The sequence below is a fragment of the Tachypleus tridentatus genome, chromosome 7 (genome assembly GCF_004210375.1).
Source record: "Tachypleus tridentatus isolate NWPU-2018 chromosome 7, ASM421037v1, whole genome shotgun sequence".
NCBI classification, from domain to species: Eukaryota; Metazoa; Arthropoda; class Merostomata; order Xiphosura; family Limulidae; genus Tachypleus; species Tachypleus tridentatus.
In genome coordinates this window covers 181,295,277-181,315,844 of record NC_134831.1, presented here as the reverse complement: position 1 = coordinate 181,315,844, position 20,568 = coordinate 181,295,277, and the positions used below count along the sequence as shown (strand labels likewise).

The 20,568-nt window shown below is 37.1% G+C and overlaps 1 protein-coding gene across 5 annotated transcripts in view; it reads left to right on the top strand.

The window, feature by feature from the left end:
* LOC143257391 (uncharacterized) overlaps positions 1–20,568 on the top strand; it is a 144,034-nt gene that overhangs the window by 85,716 nt on the left and 37,750 nt on the right. For all 5 annotated transcript variants that reach the window (XM_076515982.1, XM_076515981.1, XM_076515984.1 and 2 more), the window contains exon 3: positions 5,208–5,442. In XM_076515982.1, the coding sequence (XP_076372097.1) occupies positions 5,208–5,442 (235 nt within the window). The remainder of the gene's footprint in view (positions 1–5,207; positions 5,443–20,568) is intronic.

Here is a 20,568-nt window from a genome sequence, read left to right as displayed (position 1 = left end):
GCAACAATGCGCGTGCTCAGAAACCCTTATTTTTTGTTATACATCATAATAAAAAATTCCATTTTCACATTTAACTCAGTTTTAATTTGATGGTTTGTTTGTTTTCAACACAATGTGCTATTGTATCCACCACAGGTATAGAAATCTCGTTGTTCAGACTTACTGCTGAGCCACCGATGGGTTCATTCAACGAACATTGAAGACTGTAATAATAAACAATCCGAGTTTGTGTATTACGTGCATTTGATTAAAGAATTAGAACGCTTTGAGATGTTAAAAAGGTGGGGGAGGGCTGACACACCTTTACTCTGACAGTCGTGAGTTTAAATTCCCCGTCCCACTAAACATGCTTGTCCTTTAAGTCATATGAGCGATATAAAGTTCGATCAATCCCACTATTTGTTGCTAAAAGAGTAGTCTAAGAGTTGGCGGTGGGTGGTGATGACTGGCTGCCTTCCTTCTAGTCTGTCGCTAATAAATTAGAGACGCGTAACGCAGATAATTCTCGTTCAGTTTTGCGCGAAATTCAAAACAAAACAAGCCAAATCCAAAAACTAAAATCACAATAAAGAGACAGAGAGAGAGAGAGAGTGTGAAGACATTATCAGACGAATGAAAATATTTACACACGAGCTTCGCACGATCGCCGTGTTCTGTGTCGAGGCAGCTTCCTCGCCCGAAGGTCGTAAATCCAGCTATATTAAAGAATTCCCTGGGATTCCGGGTAAATCCAGAGACTTTCCAGGTATTGACTATTAATCATTGGAATATATTTTCTTACCTAGAAATTTTCAGGCCACGAGAAATGTGTCTATTTTTCCTACTTTATCGGGTAGTTAATTAATCAGGCTGCCTATTATATGTAAGACAACCACTAAAGAAATCACTAAAAAAAATCTGCCATTTAACTTTAAGATGATTAGAAAATAAACGTGAATCGTGTACTCGTTATAATTAATACTGTTAGAAAGGAATTAAACAATTATATATGTTATCCGGTTGTATGTGTAAGACATTAGAAAAGAACCCATCCCCTGTTATAAGTAAAATGATTTCGAAAAACTACAATGTTCACTGGCCTGTCTTGCGCAAGTAGAATGATTAAAGAAGTGTAAGATAAAGAAACCAAAATATATCGATCTGCCTGTTCAAAGTAAGATATAGAAACCGACATATATCGACCTGCCTGTTCAATGTAAGATAAAGAAACCGAAATATATCGACCTGCCTGTTCAGTGTAAGATAAAGAAACCAACATTCAACCATCTGCCTGTTCAGTGTAAGATAAAGAAACCGACATGTATCAATCTGCCTGTTCAATGTAAGATAAAGAAACCGACATATATCGACCTGCCTGTTCAATGTAAGATATAGAAACCGACATATATCGACCTGCCTGTCCAATATAAGATAAAGAAACCGACATATATCGACCTTCCTGTTCAGTGTAAGATAAAGAAACCGACATGTATCAATCTACCTGTTCAATGTAAGATAAAGGAACCGACATATATCGACCTGCCTGTTCAGTGTAAGGTAAAGTAAAATGTGGACGTTGAAGTCTACTCACATTAAATATACTTTAAACATTTTTTTCAAATATTAATTATTAATTCTGTTTAAATTTTAAGTAAATGTTTGCGCACAAAAGTTTTTCACACTAAACCAGTGGTTCCCAGCCAGGGGTGCGAGATAACATTTGTTTTGGCCACCTTCACCTTTATTCTTAAATAAATAATTACTGTGAGGGGTGGGAGAACATATTAAATTTTTTTTGGGGTGCGGAGCATAAAGAAGGTTGCAACCCACTGTACTAAACGGTCACTTCAATAGAAGTATGTGAACTAAAAACTATGTTCATGTTATGATACAAAATATTTAGCCAAAAATTTCGCGTGCTAGTTACATGTTTGTAAATAAGTAGAAAGCTACACAGTGGGCTATCTGTGTTCTGCCCATCGCAAAACCCGATTTCTAGCGTTGCAAGTTTGATTAATATATTTGTCAAGCCCAAAAAGTTTATTAGTCAAGCCTAAGCCTAATCGTATTTACGTTTATGCAAAATAATTGCTTTTGGTTCAAAATTATTATCACATTCAGTAAACTTTTGCTGTATAAAAATTTCATTAACGTGATATATGCTTTTGTTAATTCAGAATTATATCTATATAAATATTAAACACAGGTTTGTAAAAAAAAAACAACAAAAAAAACGTGCATTTGTTTAAGTCGAGTATAATCGTTTGTTGGCCCAAAGTAGACACTTTTGTAGCCTTCATACGATGCGGTAATTTCGTAGTCATTGATAAATAAACTCGTTTTGTTTTTGAGGTAAAAAAAGAAAAAAAAAGATGCCGTGTTTAATTTGTCTGTTGAAAGAGTTGTGTTCGAGAGTATAGATACTAGGTTTCGAAATTATAGACATTCAAACAGTGTGTTTTCCACGTACACTGTTTCGTCAAGCAAATTTTGCAAATAACCAAGAATGGCAAGAAGTGAAGTCTTAAAAATCCCACAAGATAGTGTCAAGGAAACAAAGTGAATCAAAGTAAATATTTGTGAACTCTTTCGAATTGTGTAGTCCTTTCAACGTGCCTCTGGCTGTTCTTGCACGGTAAATACCTTTCACAACACCCTCCGCCCCTGACCCTTGAAGACTGGTTGTGGAGAGGTTCTTTGTGCTAATATTGGTAAAGAAGAGATAAGCAGGGTTGGACCTCAGATGGGCAGGAGGGGGCTTCTAAGCTACACTTCCCATTGTTTACACAGCTGAGACTTATAGATTCATATCATTCACGAGATGCTAACATAAAAGTTATTCATTAGCTACTTACACCACCCACTTTTTGTTTTAAATTTTTATTGACGAAGATTAATTCATTAATCAGTATTAAAAACTTTTAATGGTGATTCTTTGTCAGGAACTGTTAGAATGTATGAAAGAACTTCAAGTGCATATCTTCAGAGCAAGTTTTCAATTCACACTTGTAGCCACCAGCTTAGAATAGTTAGGCTTGGTTTGTTTTAAATTTCGCGCAAAGCTACACGAGGGCTAGCTAGCCTTCCCCAGCATCGATAGACTAGAGGGAAAGCAGCTCGTCAACAACACCCACCGCCAACTCTTAGGCTGCTTTGCTTTTTATCAACGATTAGAGAGATTGGTCGTAACGTTATAATGCCTTCACGGCTGAAAGGGCGAACATGTTCAATGAGGTGGATTTGAACCTGAGCCCCTCAGGTTGCGAGCTGAGGTTTCTAACCGCCTGGCCACACCAGGCGTAGTTTGAGATTGGTTCTGCACCCAATTACTAAGCTAATAGTGTGAAAAAAAACGTGTTATCCCTCCCTCCAGTGGGACATCTACGGAGTTACAATGCTAAATCGCGGGGAACCAAACCCTGGGGTTTGTTTTTCCTAGAGCATAACCACAACCCAGCAGACTAGATAATAGAAGTATAACGTAAGCACTAGTTTGTTAGCGTACATCAGGGTTAGAATAGATTATACAGAAAACATAAGCACTAGTTTGTTAGCTTTGAGTATTGTATAATAAATTATGATTACATTAAATACACGTGAGTGGGCCAGAAACTATGTGTATGGTAAGTACGCTATGATACCGAATTTTCCCGGGTTTTTGCTGTAAATAATTACACCGATGTTTTGTGTTTTAAAAACTTGCTTGTTTGTTTTTTTGAATTTCGCACAAAGCTACTCGAGGGCTATCTGTGCTAGCCGTCTCTAATTTAGCAGTGTAAGACTAGAGGGAAGGCAGCTAGTCATCACCACCCACCGCCAACTCTTGGATTATTCTTTTAACAACGAATAGTGGGATTGACCGTCACATTATAACGCCCCCACGGCTGAAAGGGCGAGCACGTTTGCAGCAGGGATTCGAACCCGCGACCCTCAGATTACGAGTCGCACGCCTTAAAATGCTTGGCCATGCCGGGCACCTTTTAAAATCTAATTTCACGTTATATGTAGAAAATATTACTAATTGCTTATTTAGCCGTACTACATCAGTTTGAATGAGATTCGTAGGCAAAAATAGAAAATTACTGATAGAGTTATTTCTGCAGGTCAAGCTTGGAAGACAATTGCATAGATCGAATTACTGTTTGGTTTCTGATAAAAAATATTGCGAGGTTTTACTAGTTTTTCTAGGTGCTAATGACAAGAGATTTGTGGGTGTTTATTGTGTTATGTTGTTGTTATTTTGGTTTTTGACCGTGGTGCTGTGTTTAGCATGAAAACATTCAGTGGCCAGGCGGTAAGTTAGGGGGCTTATGACAACTAAAACCTGGCTTCGATACCTGTAGCGGGCACAACACAGTTGGCCCATTGTGTAGATTTATGCTTAATAACAAATAAATAAAGTTAGTGTAATCCGTAGCAAAATACTGACCCCATTTTCCCGAGTAGTGTTATCCGTAGTAAAATACTGACCCCCATTCCCCCGAGTAGTGTTATCTGTAGTAAAATATTGACCCCCATTTCTCCGATTCATGTTTTCTTAGAGTCAGAGGTTCAGCAATAACTTCCTGGTAGTTGGGTCTGGTTTGTTTATTTTAGTGTAAAGCTACACGAAAGGGCTCGCGTGCGCTGTCCACCACAGAGAGTCGAATCCTAGATTTGTAAGTCCGTAAATGTACTTCTGAGGCAACGTCATGATAACTGTCATAACAGAACACCAAGTTAGATGTATCTATATTTATAAGATACGTAAGAATACTAAATAGCCAAAGTAAAAAATTTAATAATGTTGTGTCTTTATTATCTATATACATATTAAATCGCTTTTTCCGCTAGGTGTCATATCAATCGCTTTTTTCCGCTAGGTGTCATATCAATCGCTTTTTTTTCGCTTGGTGTCATATCAGTCGCTTTAGACTGCGATTCTGGATACTAAGCGGTTAAAACTTTGGACTATTGTGTATGAAAGATATAACATTGCTTCTCTGTAAAAAGTGAAACAGCATAAACGAACCAAAATACTAAAACCTTCTTAGAACTTATCTTACTAACAAAAACACTTGAATTTTCGTGAACAAACACTTTTAACAGTTGATAGTGGCCACTTAGTAAGATTTGTTTAAAGACATTGGAAAAAGAAAAGCATACATACACATAAAGTCAGACCTGGAGAGTTCCATTTGAATCTGTTGTTATTTTCAAAACATAAAATCGCTTTTTGTTTCCGCTAGGTGTCATGTCAAGACGTCTCCAAAAGCCCCGGGAAACACCTAAATGACCTCACGCACGTGAATATTCCGCAAGTAACCGACGTCACCAACGGCTTCAGTCGCTTCCATAAATTATACCACGAGTGTACGAAACGCCACGTGCAAATCAGACCCTTGAAGAAGAAGAAAAGGAAGAAAAAACCGAAGAGAAAATGTGGACGATTTAAGGCTACAGGCAGAAGCGGTGACAATTTTAGTAAGTCGTCATTTCAAACACTGTTTGTTTATAGTCGTCCGAACAACGTAAGAATATTCTACTTCATCCAAAACGCCACGGGAAATACATAAAGAACTTTCAAATGTCTCGCTTTGATTGTTCAGTGGGTTATATTATATGTCTATGTGATATATATATATTTACATAAAATTAATTAGACTTTTAGAGTAACATCACCTTTAAAGACTATGGTAGTAATCTATTGGAGACAGGCTTGTTTCTGGCTTGAAATAGATTGTTTGCTCGAAACATCATAATGAGAATGAATGGTTACCATAGCGACATCAAGATGTGTTTTTTTTCTCTAAAAATCTAATTTCTTTATTCTGTTACCTTCGCATTTTTTATTTTTTTATATATGTTTTTAAACATAACAGGTTTTCTTTGTATCATGTGGGGCGTGAATTGCCCCTTGATAAAAGTTCAGTGTATCTGTATGTTTTATTATAGCAAAGCCACGTCGGACTGTTTGCTGTGTACACCGAGGGGAATCGAATTTCTGATTTGAGCGTTGTAACTCCAAAGACTTACCATTGTCCCAGCAGTGAACTAGAATATCAGTATTTCGGAGCTGACGAGTCGGTTTCCAATGGTGTGATACTACAAAATATACTCCGTATTTTAAGCTGTTGGTGCGTTATAAGAGTGACAGTATATCCATTTCTGTGGATAGTGGGCGCTAAAAAAAAAGAACTATTGTATTTTCTCCGTTGCGATCAGTCTTGGCGTGGTCTGATGGTTAGTCTGTATCATTGAGGATCAGAAGATCAGTGGTTCGATACCTGATGCTATTAAACACATTGCGTGAACTCAGTTATGAAGATTTAATAAGCTTCCTTTTTTGAGTCAAAGATTTAAACAAAGTTCTCTTTGGTGGCGTGTACTGTTGGCTGGCTTTCCTCTAGTGAGTAGTATAAAATTAAGCTCGCCTACACATATATCCTAGAGGTCGCTTGCTTAGCTCACATTCAGTCTAAAAAAATATATTCTTTTGATTTATTTGCTTAAGAAATGCGAGGTTTGTTTTAAAGTTAAGCAAAGAGCTATACAGTGGGCTGTCTGTGCTCTGCCCACCACGGTTGTCGAAACCCAGTTTCTAGAGTTGTAAGTTCGCAGACATACTGCTGAGCCACTGGGGGGCCACCGTCTGTGTGTCAAATGACATAACGTCATGCAATTGCGGAAGAATACGAGGTAAAAAGTTGGAATTTGTAGCTATTTTACTTGTATGGATGTGTAAGAGGGCAACATTAAAGGAAAGTGCTTGCTTTACTTTTCTGAGTTAATAGTATTTTAGCGAGAAGTGATTAGTAAAAAGGATAACATACCGCCAGTTTTCTTTATGCTAGGAAACAAAATACAAGCTAAAATGCTTTGATAAATGTCTTAAGCACGTGCAGTCGCAGATGATAGAGTGGGTGGAGGAACAGTATCAGGCTACCCTCCGACCCCATAAATTATTTACATTGAAATTATACAGCGTGTATAAATTTAAATGCGTATGCACTCTTCTTTTCTTTTCTGTATTTAACCCGTAGGAATTTTTTGCATTTTCACAGCGCCATCTAGTACTTTAAAATTTGGAAAGTTTGAATTGGTTTCTTTTGAATTTCGCGCAAAGCTACACGAGGGCTATCCGCGCTAGCCGTCTCTAATTTAGTAGTGTCAGACTAGAGGGAAGGCCGCTAGTCATCACCACCCACTGCCAACTCATGGGCTTCCCTTTTACCAAAGAATAGTAGGATTGAACGTCACTATAAATGCCCCCACGACTGAAAGGGCGAACAAGTTTGGTGTGACGGGGATTTGAACTCGCGACCTTCGGATTACGAGTCGAGTGTCTTAACCACTTGCCCATGCCAGACCCGTTTAGAAAGTGGTTTTTCCTTGTTGTCGAAATGGTTTGTTAGTTTTGTGAATTTTGCACAAAACTACTCAAGGGTTATCTGCACTAGCTGTCCATAACTTAAGAGGGAGAAGGCAGCTAGTTTAACACCACACATCACCAACTTTTGGGGTATACTCTTGCCAACAAACACATTATAACGCCCTTATGGCTGAAGGGGCGAGGATGTTTGGTGGGAAAGGGTTTCGAACCCTTGATCCTCAGATTACGAGTCGAGCATCTTAATTACCTGCCCATTCTGGGCTGGATCGGAACTAGAGGAAGAAGAAAATATACACAAAATAATATTTTGTATTCCTTCGACTGAAAGGGTCATCATGTGTGGTTGAAATGGTAATAATCAATGTTCCTTCATGAGAAGAGTAGCTGTTTGAGCCTCTAAGCCGTAGAAAGCATATATACGTAATACTATGACTCCTACAAGGTTTTTATATGTTTTAACCCGATTTGTTCGTGACATGTATTGGTTACTGGTTGACATTTTGGTTTACCGTAGCCTAGCATGCTATTTCTGGGCTTTGTTTTGGCCTGACTGTCCTATTATGGCAGTAATGAAATTTCAACCTAAACCAGTAACAGAAAACAGACAATTGAAATCCATAGACTGACCTTAATAATCAGTGATGACGAGAAAACCCATTTGCAGAAAAAAATATATATGTAAAAATGGCTGGTTTGTGTTGAGAAAATTTTTTTATGCAGAGGAGCGAACAACGTTTCGACCTTCTTCGGTCATCGTCAGGTTCACAAAGAAAGAAAGAAGTAACTGACCGATAGCTGATCACATGTTTGAAGGGGGTTGTGTAATTGAGTGTAGGAATGTAGAGGTCGTGTTTAAATGTTTGATTATATTTTTTAGTATAGGTATAAAGGTGTTCCTTTGTATTGGTTAATTTTGGGCTTGAGTTTTTGTATACGTAAGGCTTCTTTAATTTTGCGTTTGTTTATGTTTGTTTCTTTATTTAGTATTTGGGTGTTTTCTATGGTTATGTTATGTTTATTTGACTTGCAGTGAACGAAAACGTGTGAAGGTGACTTTTATGTTCTTTGAATCTGGTTTCCATTTTTCTACTTGTTTATCCAATATAGAAGTCGTGGCAGTTATCACATTGTATTTTATAAATAATGTTAGTGTGGTGTTTGTCAGTGTAGTTTTAACACAGTATAGACCTTAGATTTGTGCCTGGTTTTTGAATAAATTTGGTATTAACTGGAATGTCATATTTTGTAACTAGTTTTTGCCAAGTGTTGGTTATTTTTCTGCTGATGTCGGAAATATATGGTATGCAGCAGTATATGGTTTCGTGATTTTTTAATTCGTAGGATATATTTACTTTTGTTGGTTGATTTTGCTTTTGTCTCGGTGTGTGCGTATAATGTTTTCTACGGTTTGTGGAGGAAACTTATTGATGTTGATAAAGTATTGTTTTATTTTGTCTAATTAGTCGTTAATTTTATCTGGTGAGCATAGTTTTATGGCTGTGTTTATTTGGTTCCCCAGTATGATGAGTTTTTGTTTTGTTTCATGTGCTGAGTTCCAAGAAATGTATAGTCCAGTATGGGTGAATTTCGGTGTATTTCTGTTTTAAATTGTGTATCGGTTCTTGTAAACAAAAACTCAACAGACTAAGAAACCAAATGTGATAACTGCTACGACTTCTATATTGGAGAAACAAGTAGAAAAATGGAAACCAGATTCAAAGAACACAAAAAAGTCACCTTCACACGTTTTCGAACACTGCAAATCAAATAAACACAACATAACCATAGAAAACACCCAAATACTAAATAAAGAAACAAACATAAACAAACGCAAAATTAAAGAAGCCTTACTTATACAACAACTCAAGTCCAAAATAAACCAATACAAAGGAACACCTTTATACCTATATTAATAAATATAATCAAACATCTAAGCATGCCCTCTACATTCCTACACTCAGTTACACAACCCCCTTCAAACATGTGGTCAGCTATCGGTCAGTTACCTCTTTCTTTGTGAACCTGACGATGACCGAAGAAGGTCGAAACGTTGTTCGCTCCTCTGCATAAAAAAAAAATTCTAAACCCAAACCAGCCGTTTTTACATCTATATAGACTGACCTTTTTCGATCACCCAAACTAATGTATTGAAAACAAATAAGGTGAAGAAATATTAAATCCTATATCGGTAGATCAGCGGTGACACGAACTGCTTTTCAGGAGTTAAGGATGAAGAAGCCATTTTGATGTGTCTTGGTGATTACTATCATCTGTTGGGTGAGACTTCACCGTTCGTGCATCGCTAAGAAATCCCGTTTTTATTTGATGTCTCGGTGAGTAACTCGTAGTATCAACTATTGAGTGAGACTTTAATATTTGTGCATCGCTGAGAAATCCCGTTTTTATTTGATGTCTCGGTGAGTAACTCGTAGTACCAACCAAGTCTAATTATTATTCATTAGTTGCTACATTTTATTATTAGGTACTAATTACTAACAAGTTTAAGTCCTACGATTTGTCTACTAATCATACTGGTATTCCATACGAGTGAACAGCAGAACCAATTGATTTGATCTAGAGAAGACTCAAGATCGAATCTCTGTCAGCACCATCACAAAGACAACCATTTTTCAGGACTTCCCTTAACACGGCAAACGGTGAACAGCTGTGATGTCGTGGTATTACATACTCAGTACCTTGTACCTTGTGAGAAAGAAGAGGTAACTAATTAATAATTAGAACTGGATGACAATGATGGATACCTTATCATCACAATCTGCCAGTTCTTTCAATCTTTGTATGAAAGACCCTTTATTAGTAACTGCAATTTGAGAACTGGGTTAATGACCTTTTTACTCGAGTATTTACCATTTTTGACTCCCCTGTCTAGTCAATAAAGACATTCTTCATCCTAGTGCTCTTTCCGTCATACAAAGATTCTAATTTAGAGTGTATTATCAATTATATTAAGATAATAACGTGTAATTAATGAGAAAAAGGTTCGAGAAACGTAGAACATTATTAAACAAGACGTTAAAATAAGGAAACCGAAACGCCAGACAATAACTGATGAAGGTCACATTGGACTAAAAATCTTAAATACCAAACATTAGCCCTTTGAAGACCAGATTGGAGCAACAGCTATAGTTATGAAATAAGAATACTGTTGATTATTAAGTTGGAGCAACAAGTATAAGGCACATGAGAATTTTGTAGTTGTAATAACGACATCATACAACGAATGTAGATTCTGTTTAAAAAGTAGTCTCGTGTTTCTGTACTGGACAAAAATCCCTATTAAAACCCACAATTAGGTAATTTCCATTAGGCACAATATACTTTTGATCATCTCGTAGGTCATACCATCAACTCGTTGCTTTAAACCCTGAATTTTAGAATCACTAGAGTGTCTTTTGATGTCCAACCTTTTTTCATTCTTAATACAACCTTCTCTTCTTAGGTCACTTCATCTAGCCACCAGTTAGCGATGTCACTTCGTGAAACGTATAAGTGTAGTAAAATAAAAAAAAAAGGATTTAACCAGATTTTAAGAACAATCGTTATTTGTATTTCATTGTTGTTTACCCCTTCTTCCTATTGTAATTCAATATTGTTCACTCTTTTTCCTATTGTAATTCATTATTGTTCGCTCCTTCCTATTTTAATTCATTACTGTTTATTCCTTTTTCCAATTGTAATCCAGTATTGTTTACTCTTTCTTCATATTATTTAATGCAATATTGTTTACTGGTTTTTCCTGTTGTAATTCAGTATTGTACACTCTTCCTTCCTATTATATAACTGAGTATTGTTTACTCATTTTTCCTGTTGCAATTCAGTATTCTTCATTCATACTTATTACTGAAATTTAGTATTGTTGACTTGTTCTTCCTATTATATGTATTCAATATTGTCCATTCTTTCTTCCTGTTCTATAATTCAGTATTCTGTATTCCCTCTTATTATTATAATTCAGTATTCTTCAATCGTTCTTCCTATTATATAATTCAGTGTTGTTTATTCTTTATTATTATAATTCACTATTGTTTCCTCATTTTTCTTGTTGTAATTCAGTATTGTTCAGGTTTTGTTCTTGTTATATTATTCACTATTGTTTATTCATTCTTACTATTGCAATTCACGATTATTCACACGTTCTTCCTATTATATGTAGCCCCCCGCTAGTGCAGCTGTAAGTCTACGTACTTACAATGCTAAAATCGAGGGTTTGATTCCCCTTGATGGGCTCAGCAGATAGCCCGATGTGGCTTTGCAGTTAGAAAATACACACCTATTATATAACTCAGTATTTATCCGTTCTTCCTGTTATGTAATTCAGCATTGTTTTCTTATTGTACCCGTTGTAATTCATTATTATTCACTCATTCTTCCTATTGTATTATTTAGTATTGTTCACTTGTTATTCTTATTATATAATTCAGTATTGTTTACTCATTTTTCCGTGTTGTAATTGAGTATTGTTTATTCCTTCGTAGTATTAGAATTTAGTATTTTTCACACATTGTTTCTATTAAATAATTCAATATTGTTCACTCGTTCTTCTTATCATATATTTCATTATTCTTCACTATTTCTTCCTATTATGTAATTCAGTATTTTTTTGCAGTCTTTCTTCCGATTCAATAATTCAGTTTTGTTCAGTTTTTCATATTATCATAAATCACTATTTCTTACTCTTTTTCCTTATTATGTAATTGAGTATTATTTTTCTTCTTATTGTTATAATTCAATATTTTTCACTCGTTCTTCCTACTGTATAATTCAATATTTCCCACTTATTCTTCTTGTTATGTATTTCAGTATTGTTCGATCTTTCATCCTATTATATTATTCATTGTTGTTTATTCCTCCTTTTTATTATGATTCAGTTTTATTCAATTCTTCTTCCTCTTATATAATTCAGTATTATTTATTCCTTCTTACTATAATTAAGTACTGTTCAAGCTTTCTTCGTATTATATAATTCAGTATTGTTTATTCTTTTCTCCTGTTTCAATTCAGTATTCTTTATTCATTTCTATTATTGAAATTCAGTATTGCTCACACGTTTTTCCAGTTACATAATTACGTATTGTTCACTCGTTCTTCCTGTTATATAGTTCAGTGTTCTTCATTCGTTCTTCATATCATGTAATTCAGTATTGTTTAGTCATTTCCTGTTGTAATTGTGTATTGTTTATTTTTTATTATTATAACTAAGTATTGTTCAATCTTCCTTCCTGTTGTATAATTTAGTATTGTTTATTCCTTCTTATTATTATAATTCAGTATTGTTTCAAGTTCTTCCTCTTATATAATCCAGTATTATTTATTCCTTCTTTCTATAATTCAGTACTGTTTACTCTTTCATCGTATTATACAACTGAGTATTGTTCATTCATTTCTCTTGGTGTAATTCAGTATTCTTCATTCTTTTTATCATTAAAATTCACTATTGTTGACTTGCTATTCCTGTTGTATAATTCAGTATTGTTAATTCCTTAATATTATAATTCAGTATTGTTCAGTCCTTCTTTTCGTATATTATTCAGTATTGTTCAGTCCTTGTTTTCTTATATTATTCAGTATTGTTCACTCCTTGTTTTCTTATATTATTCAGGATTGTCCTCTCTTTCATCTTATTGTATAATCCACTATTGTTTATTCCTTCATATTATTATAATTCAGTACTGCTCACTCGTTCTTCCTTTTATATAATCCAGTATAGTTTATTCCTTTTTATTGTAATTCAATGTTGTCCACTCTTTCTTCCTATTATATAATTGAGTATTGTTTACTCATTTTCCTGTTGCAATTCAGAATTCTTCATTTCTTGTTATTATTGAAATTTACAATTGTTTTCTCGTTCTTCCTGTTATATAATTCCATATTGCCCACTCCTTATTCCTGTTATATATTTCAGTATTTTTGTTCATTTTTACTGCAGAGTTGACAACCATTACGATTTTGGTGTATACATTACGACTGTACACTCATACACACAAATGTTACGATTTGTTGTAACTCCCAAATTATTATATATTATATAGGTCAATACAATAAACTGATAAATTGTTTTTCCAGGGCTTGAAAGGGGTGAAAAGAAAATTTCTAGTGAGATACAAATAAAATTTGATATTAAATAAAATACATAGTCCAAATGCCCATTTGCGATGATCATGTTTGTGCTTGAAATAATAAAAAATATTTGTATCTCGACGTCTACCAATAGTTCGAGTGCATATAATTCAGTATTTTTTATTCTTTCTTTCTACTGTATAATTCAGTATTGCGTAATTCTTGATATTATTATAATTTACCATTATTCACTCGTTCTTCGTGTTTTATAATTCACTATTGTTCACACTTTCTTTCCATTATATAATTGAGTATTGTTTACAGGTTTTTCGTGTTGGAATTCAGTATTGCTCATTCCTTTTTGTTGTTAAAAGTCAGTATAGTTCACTCGATTTTCCTGTTACATAATTCACTATTCTTCAATTGTTTATCCTATTATATAATTCAGTATTGTCCCTTATTCATCCTATTATATAATTCAATATTGTTCTCTCATTCATCCTATTATATACTTCAGTATTGTTCACTTATTCATCCTATTATATAATTCAGTATTCTTCCTCCATTCATCCTATTATATACTTCAGTATTGTTCTCCCATTCATCCTATTATATACTTCAGTATTGTTCCCCCATTCATTCTATAATATACTTCAGTATTGTTCCCTCATTCTTCCTATTATATACTTCAGTGTTGTTCCCTCATTCATCCTATTATATACTTCAGTATTATTCCCTCATTCATCCTATTACATACTTCGGTATTGTTCCCTCATTCATTCTATTATATACTTCAGTATTATTCCCTCATTCATCCTATTATATACTTCAGTGTTGTTCCCTCATTCATCCAATTATATACTTCAGTATTATTCCCTCATTCATCCTATTACATACTTCAGTATTGTTCCCTCATTCATTCTATTATATACTTCAGTATTGTTCCCTCATTCTTCATACTCTATAATTAAGTATTCTTCACTTGTTTTTCGTCTTGTATATTTCAGTATTGTTCTCTCGTTTGTCCTGTTATATTATCTACTACTGTTTATTTCTCTTTCTTATTATAATTCAGTATTGTTCTCTCGTTATTATTCTTATATAATCCAATATTGTTCTCTCGTTATTATTCTTGTATAATCCAGTATTTTTATTTCTTCTTACCACATTTCAGCTGTTCACTCTTTCTTTCTATTATACAATTGAGTATTGTCTATTCATTTCTCTTGTTGTAATTCAGTACTGTTCATTCTTTCTTATCATTAAAATTCAGTGTTGTTGGCTTGTTATTCCTATTATAAAATGCAATTCATCCTATTATATAATTGAGTATTGTTCACTCATTTTCAGACCATTCAAAACAGCCCTAGACCATTATTCCTCCTCCACATATTTTTACAGTTGCCACTATGCATTCAGGCAGGTAGCATTATCCTGGCATCAGCGGAACCCAGATTCGTCCGTCAGACTGTCAGTTAGTGAAGTGTGATTCAGCACTCCAAAGAACGCGTTTACACTGCTCCAGAGTTCAATGGCAGTGTACTTTACACCACTCCAGCCGACGCTTGGCATTATGCATGGTGATTTAATGCTTGTGTGTGGCTGCTCGGCCAAAGAGACCTATTTCATGAATCTCCAGACGATGCGTTATTGTGCAGATATTGCTTCCAGAGGCAGTTTGGAACTCACTAGTGAGTGTTGCAACTGTGGATATGCAATTTTACGCGATATGCGCTGCAGCACTCGACGGTCCCGTTCTGTGAGCTTGTGTCGCCTATCGCTTCATGGCTGAGCTTTTGTTGGTCCTAGACGTTTCCTCATACCAATAACAGCACTTACAGTTGACTGGGGCAGCTTAGCAAGACAGAAATTTGACGAACTGACTTGTTGGAAAAGTGGCGTGCTCTGACAGTGCCATGTTGGAAGTCACTAAGATCTTCAGTACGACCAATTCTACTGCCAATGTTTGTTTATGAAGATTGCATAGCTGTATGCTTGATTTTATACAGCTGTTAGTTATAGGTGTGGCTGAAATAGCCGAACCTGTTAATCAGAAGGGAAAAACATACTTTTGTTCGTGTAGTGTATTTCCGTATTGTTTTTTTCTTTTGAAACTCTGCTGTTGTTGCAGTGTCCTTGTTGGGCGTCCCCTCGTATGGCTCCCTGGTGTATGGGGTTAATGGTCACCGAAATTTTCCTTTTTTATTGTGGATCCTCCAAATAAAAACTTGAATAAAATAGTGAAAAACAGCCCATAGGTAAACAACTACGTCTTGTAGATTCTGAGCAGTAATCTTCAACATCTGTAACACTTTTGTATCTCATTTTCTTATCCTACATTCTCTTTCAGAAAAAACCTTTAGGACAAATGTCTCTTTTTCTCATTCAGAAGGGACTAGAGGGACTTGCTGGCTCTCCAAAGTCAGTAAAGAAGCTTCGCTCTGGTGACATATTGGTGGAAACATCCACATCTCAACACAGTGAACTCCTCTTGCATTCAAAGGCAATTGGGGAAATACCTGTTGAGGTTACACCTCATGTTACTTTGAATTCATCATGAGGAGATATTGTTGAGAGGGATTTGAGGAACATCCCCGAGTCAGAGATTCTTGCTGGTTTCTCTACTCAAGAAGTTTCTGCAGTGAGGCATATCTCCACTCGCAAAGATAGAATTACGATGCTGACCAGTATCCTCGTTCTGACATTTACATCACCACGTCTACCTGCCACTATCAAGGAAGGTTATCTTAATTGCAAGGTACAATCATATAATCCAGACCCTCTCAGATGTTTTCAGTGTCAGCGGTTCGTGTCGTGGTTCCCTAACGTGTGCTCGTTGTGGTGGCAAGGACCATGATGCCTATGAGTGTGAAACGGACCCTTATTGCGTCAGTTGCAATTGCTCTCACCCGTCATACTTTCGTTCTTGCCCTAAATGATTGGAAGAAAAAGAGGTTCAGCGTTTGTAAACGATTCATAACATTACTTATATTGAGGCTTGAAAGTTGCTGTCCTCCACTTCATCTCGGACATATGCTGCTGCACTTCGTTCCACTACTACAGTGAGAGTGTAGACATATCTCTCTGTGCCTCCAAAAGTATCGTTCTCAAAACAAATGAAAAGTCTTTTGACCTACATGGTTAAAAAAAAGTTGATGAATCAACGTAAACACCCATCTCTGTCCATCACGTACATTCCAACAAATCTCAAGATCCACTTCCTATGGTTCCGGGTACGGTAATTTCCTCGGGTACATCTTCCACCCCAAGATGCAAAACGATCATTTCTTCACGTCCTCAGTTGCTGGAATCCTCTTCCAACCACAAAGACCTGCGTAGTCGACTCAGGGTAGGATCCAGGGAGGTAGACAGACCTCCCTCGAGTAAAGAAAATAGACGTGGTCGTAAACAGAAGGGCTTTCCACCCAATTCAACTACGCATAAACATAAATGGCCACCTTCATACAATGAAACTGTCGAGGTTTACGTTCTAATCTGGATTACATCAAAGCACTGATTTCTACTTACCATGTCTTTCCTTACAGGAAACATTTCTGAAACCTGCCGATACAGTCACCTTTCGGTGGTTTCCTTTGTACAGAAATGACAGGCTGTGTGATGGACGAGAGCATTGTGGGGTGGCACTGTCGGTTGATCAGCATGCGCTCATCCTGTCTTTGCCACTCGATACACCTTTGGAGGCCGTAGCCATCTGTGTTTCCTTCGGTCATACCATCACTGTTTGTCCTATCTCCTATCTACCTGCCACTTAGAAAAACCTGTGATGAATCATATATGATGCTATCATTGGACAATTGCCGTCCCCTTTTTAATTTTGGGGGACTTTAATGGACATCATTCCCTCTGGGGAAGTGCTGATATTGATGGGAAGGATCGCTCCGTAGAGCATACGCTCTCTGATCACAACCTTTTTCTCTTCAGTACTGATTCTTCTACTTATTTTCATGCACCTAGTAAGTTCTTTACTGCTATTGATTTCCCAGTTTCCCCCTTCACTGTTCTCCCACTTTTCTTGGAGGGTTGACAATAAATAATCCACGAGGCAGTGATCAATTTCCTATAATTTTGACAGAGATTGGCCGTGGTCGACGCTACTCGACCCGCGTGCTCCAGTGGAAGCTAGATTAAGCAAACTGGCCCTCTTTCAATGCTTTCGCAGAACTTGATCCTGCCATTGTCTGTAAGCCATCAATAGACGACAGTGTTGCTGCAGTAACTGACAGTATTATACAGGCAACTGCTCAATGTATTCGTAAATTCTCGACACGTTTTCTTCGATATCCTTGTCCGTGATGGAATCCTGTCTGCCACATGGCACGGAAGGCTCAAAAATGGGCCTGGGATACTTTTTGTAGGTATCCCACACTCTCGCACTACATCGCTTTCTAGCAGGCCCTTGTGCATGCTCAGTGTGTAAGATGTTAAAGCCAGAAGGACTCTTGTATTAAGTTCACAACCAGCATATCTTCTACCACCAGTTCCAAAGTCATATGGGACAAGATTCGATAGGTCAGTGGGCAATATAATTCTGTCCCCTCACGGCTCTCCTCTGTGATGGCCAGAAAGTAGCTGATACTCGGAGCATCGCTCATACTCTAGGTGAAAGCTTTTATCAGGTATCTAGCACTTCTTCTTCTTCCTCCACCTTCTTCTTCATCAAGACTCCTGCAGAGCGATCATCTCTTTTCCTTTGAGCTGATTGTCTGTATGACTATAATCGTCTCTTTACACTAGTGGAACTCAAACTGGCCCTTCATTGGTCTGGCAGTACATCGGTTGGACCAGACGATGTACACTATGTAATGCTGCGCCATCTATTTCCTGCTTCTCTTGCTATTCTTCTGATTGTTTTTAACCAGATCTGGTACGAAAATGTTTTTCCTGATGCCTGGTGCCAGGCTATTGTCCTACCTTTCTCCAAGCTTGGGAAGGATCCCAAGATCCCTTCAAACTACTATCCAATTGCTTTGACGAGCTGTCTGTGTAAGACCATAGAGAGAATGGTTAATGCTCGTCTTGTTTGGTTCCTCGAATCAAACAACCTCCTCTCGCCCACCCAGTGTGGGTTCCAACGACAGTGCTTCCCCATGGACAAGCTGATTCGACTTAAACGTCAATCAGAGAATCCTTTCTTAAACGACAACATCTTGTATCAATATTCTTTGACATTGAGAAAGGCTTATGATACAACACGGAGGTATGGCATCTTGCGAGACCTCCATTTATGTGGGTTACGTGGCGATTTGCCCATTTTTATTTATTTTTTAGTGTACAGGCGATTCTAAGTTTATATAGGTTCGACACTTTCCCGTTCTTTTCTACAGGAACTGGGAGACCCTTATGGCTGTGTTTGGAGTGTCACACTTTTCAGTATAAAGGTTAATGCCATCACTTAACAACTCCCTCTTACTATTGCAAATGGGCTCTATGTCCACGACTTTCACATCTAATTTCAGTCGTCGAACATGAGATATATTGAGCGGCAGCTACAGACTACCCTCAATCGTTCACTGAAATGGACCACAGAAAAAGGTTTTAACTTCTCTCTATCTTAAACCGTTTGCATGCACTTTTGCTGCCAACGGTGTATTCAGTCTGATCCTAAACTCTGTATCAATGAAGTTGTGCTACCTGTGGTCCCTGAAACAAAGTTCTTGGGCTGATCTTTGACCGTAAGCTGACCTTTATGCCACACATCAAACAGCTATGGGTCAAATGTACAAGAACACTGAACATTCTCTGTGTCGTCTCTTCCTCCACTTGGGGAGCAGATCGCTGCTCTATGCTAAAGATATATCGTGATCTTATTCGATCAAAACTAGACTATGGATCACTGGTCTATGGCTCTGCTAGGATCTCAGCCTTGAAGATGCTGGACCCCATTCATCATCATGAACTTTGACTCTGCACCGGAGCTTTCTGCATTTCCCCAGTCCAGAGCTTATACACAGTCTTTGCAACTGTCTTTACTGTATGCTTCGAACCTTCGTTCCTTACCAAAGCATCCCACCTGGGTTTGTGTTTTCCTTCCTTGGTGGGACATGCTTTTTCAGAACAGATGATCTGCCATTGATCCTTTTGGCCTTCGTATCCAGGAGTAGTTGAATGGATTGGGTCTGTCCTTGGAAAACATTGCTGTATTCACTTATCAGCCCATCCCACCATAGCTTATTACAGTCCCCAAATGTGAACTGTCTTTAAGTCTTTTGAGAAAAGTAGACACTCCCGATTGGAAATACTGTCTGTTATTTGCTGGACGTCTTTCGAATCATCCTTCCATTCCTATTTATACAGATGGTTCGAAATCAGGCTACTCTATTGGCGCTGCAATGGTTTGTTGTGGTTCAATGGTTGCACACAGAATCCCCTCTACAGCTTCTGTGTTCACTGCTGAATTTTACGCCATTTCTCTTGCCCTGGATCACGTAGAAGCTAAGCAGTACTTAAACTGCACTATTTATACTGACTCGCTTAGTTCTCTACTGGCCCTGGAATCGCTTCATGTTAGTTCACACCTTGTTCTCGCCGATATTCAAAACCAACTGCCCCATTTTTCTCTAACATCCACTTCTATCCAGTTATTCTGGATACCGGGACACGTAGGTATTCGCAGGAACGAGTTCGCTACTACCGCAGCTAAATCTGTCTGCTATGGCACTATCACTGCTGTGCCTGTTCCATACATGAACTATGGTCCTATTTCAAGGCTCGGCTCCGTGCCAGTTGGCAGTCGACTTGGAGTGAGCAACGTGAACATAAGCTTTTCCAAATAAAACCCTCTGTTGGACTTTGGTCGTCTTGCTTCCGTTAAGATCGGAAAAAGGAAGTTGTTCTAACTAGACTACACATTGGTCACATTTTTTTAACTCATCATTTTCTTTTATTTGGAACTGATGCACCAGTCTGTTGTCTGTGTAACACTCAGGTGACAATAAGCCACATTTTACTGTCTTGCTGTCGTTATGACTCAACAATAGCACCATTGTTCTGTCCCAAGGTTTGTCCATAACGCTAGACTGTGTTATTGGTGATGGTGATACTATCCAACTTGGTAATGTTTTTAGTTTTTTAAAGGCCATTTATCTTTTTAATGCTATTTAAGTTTCTAATGTGTACAT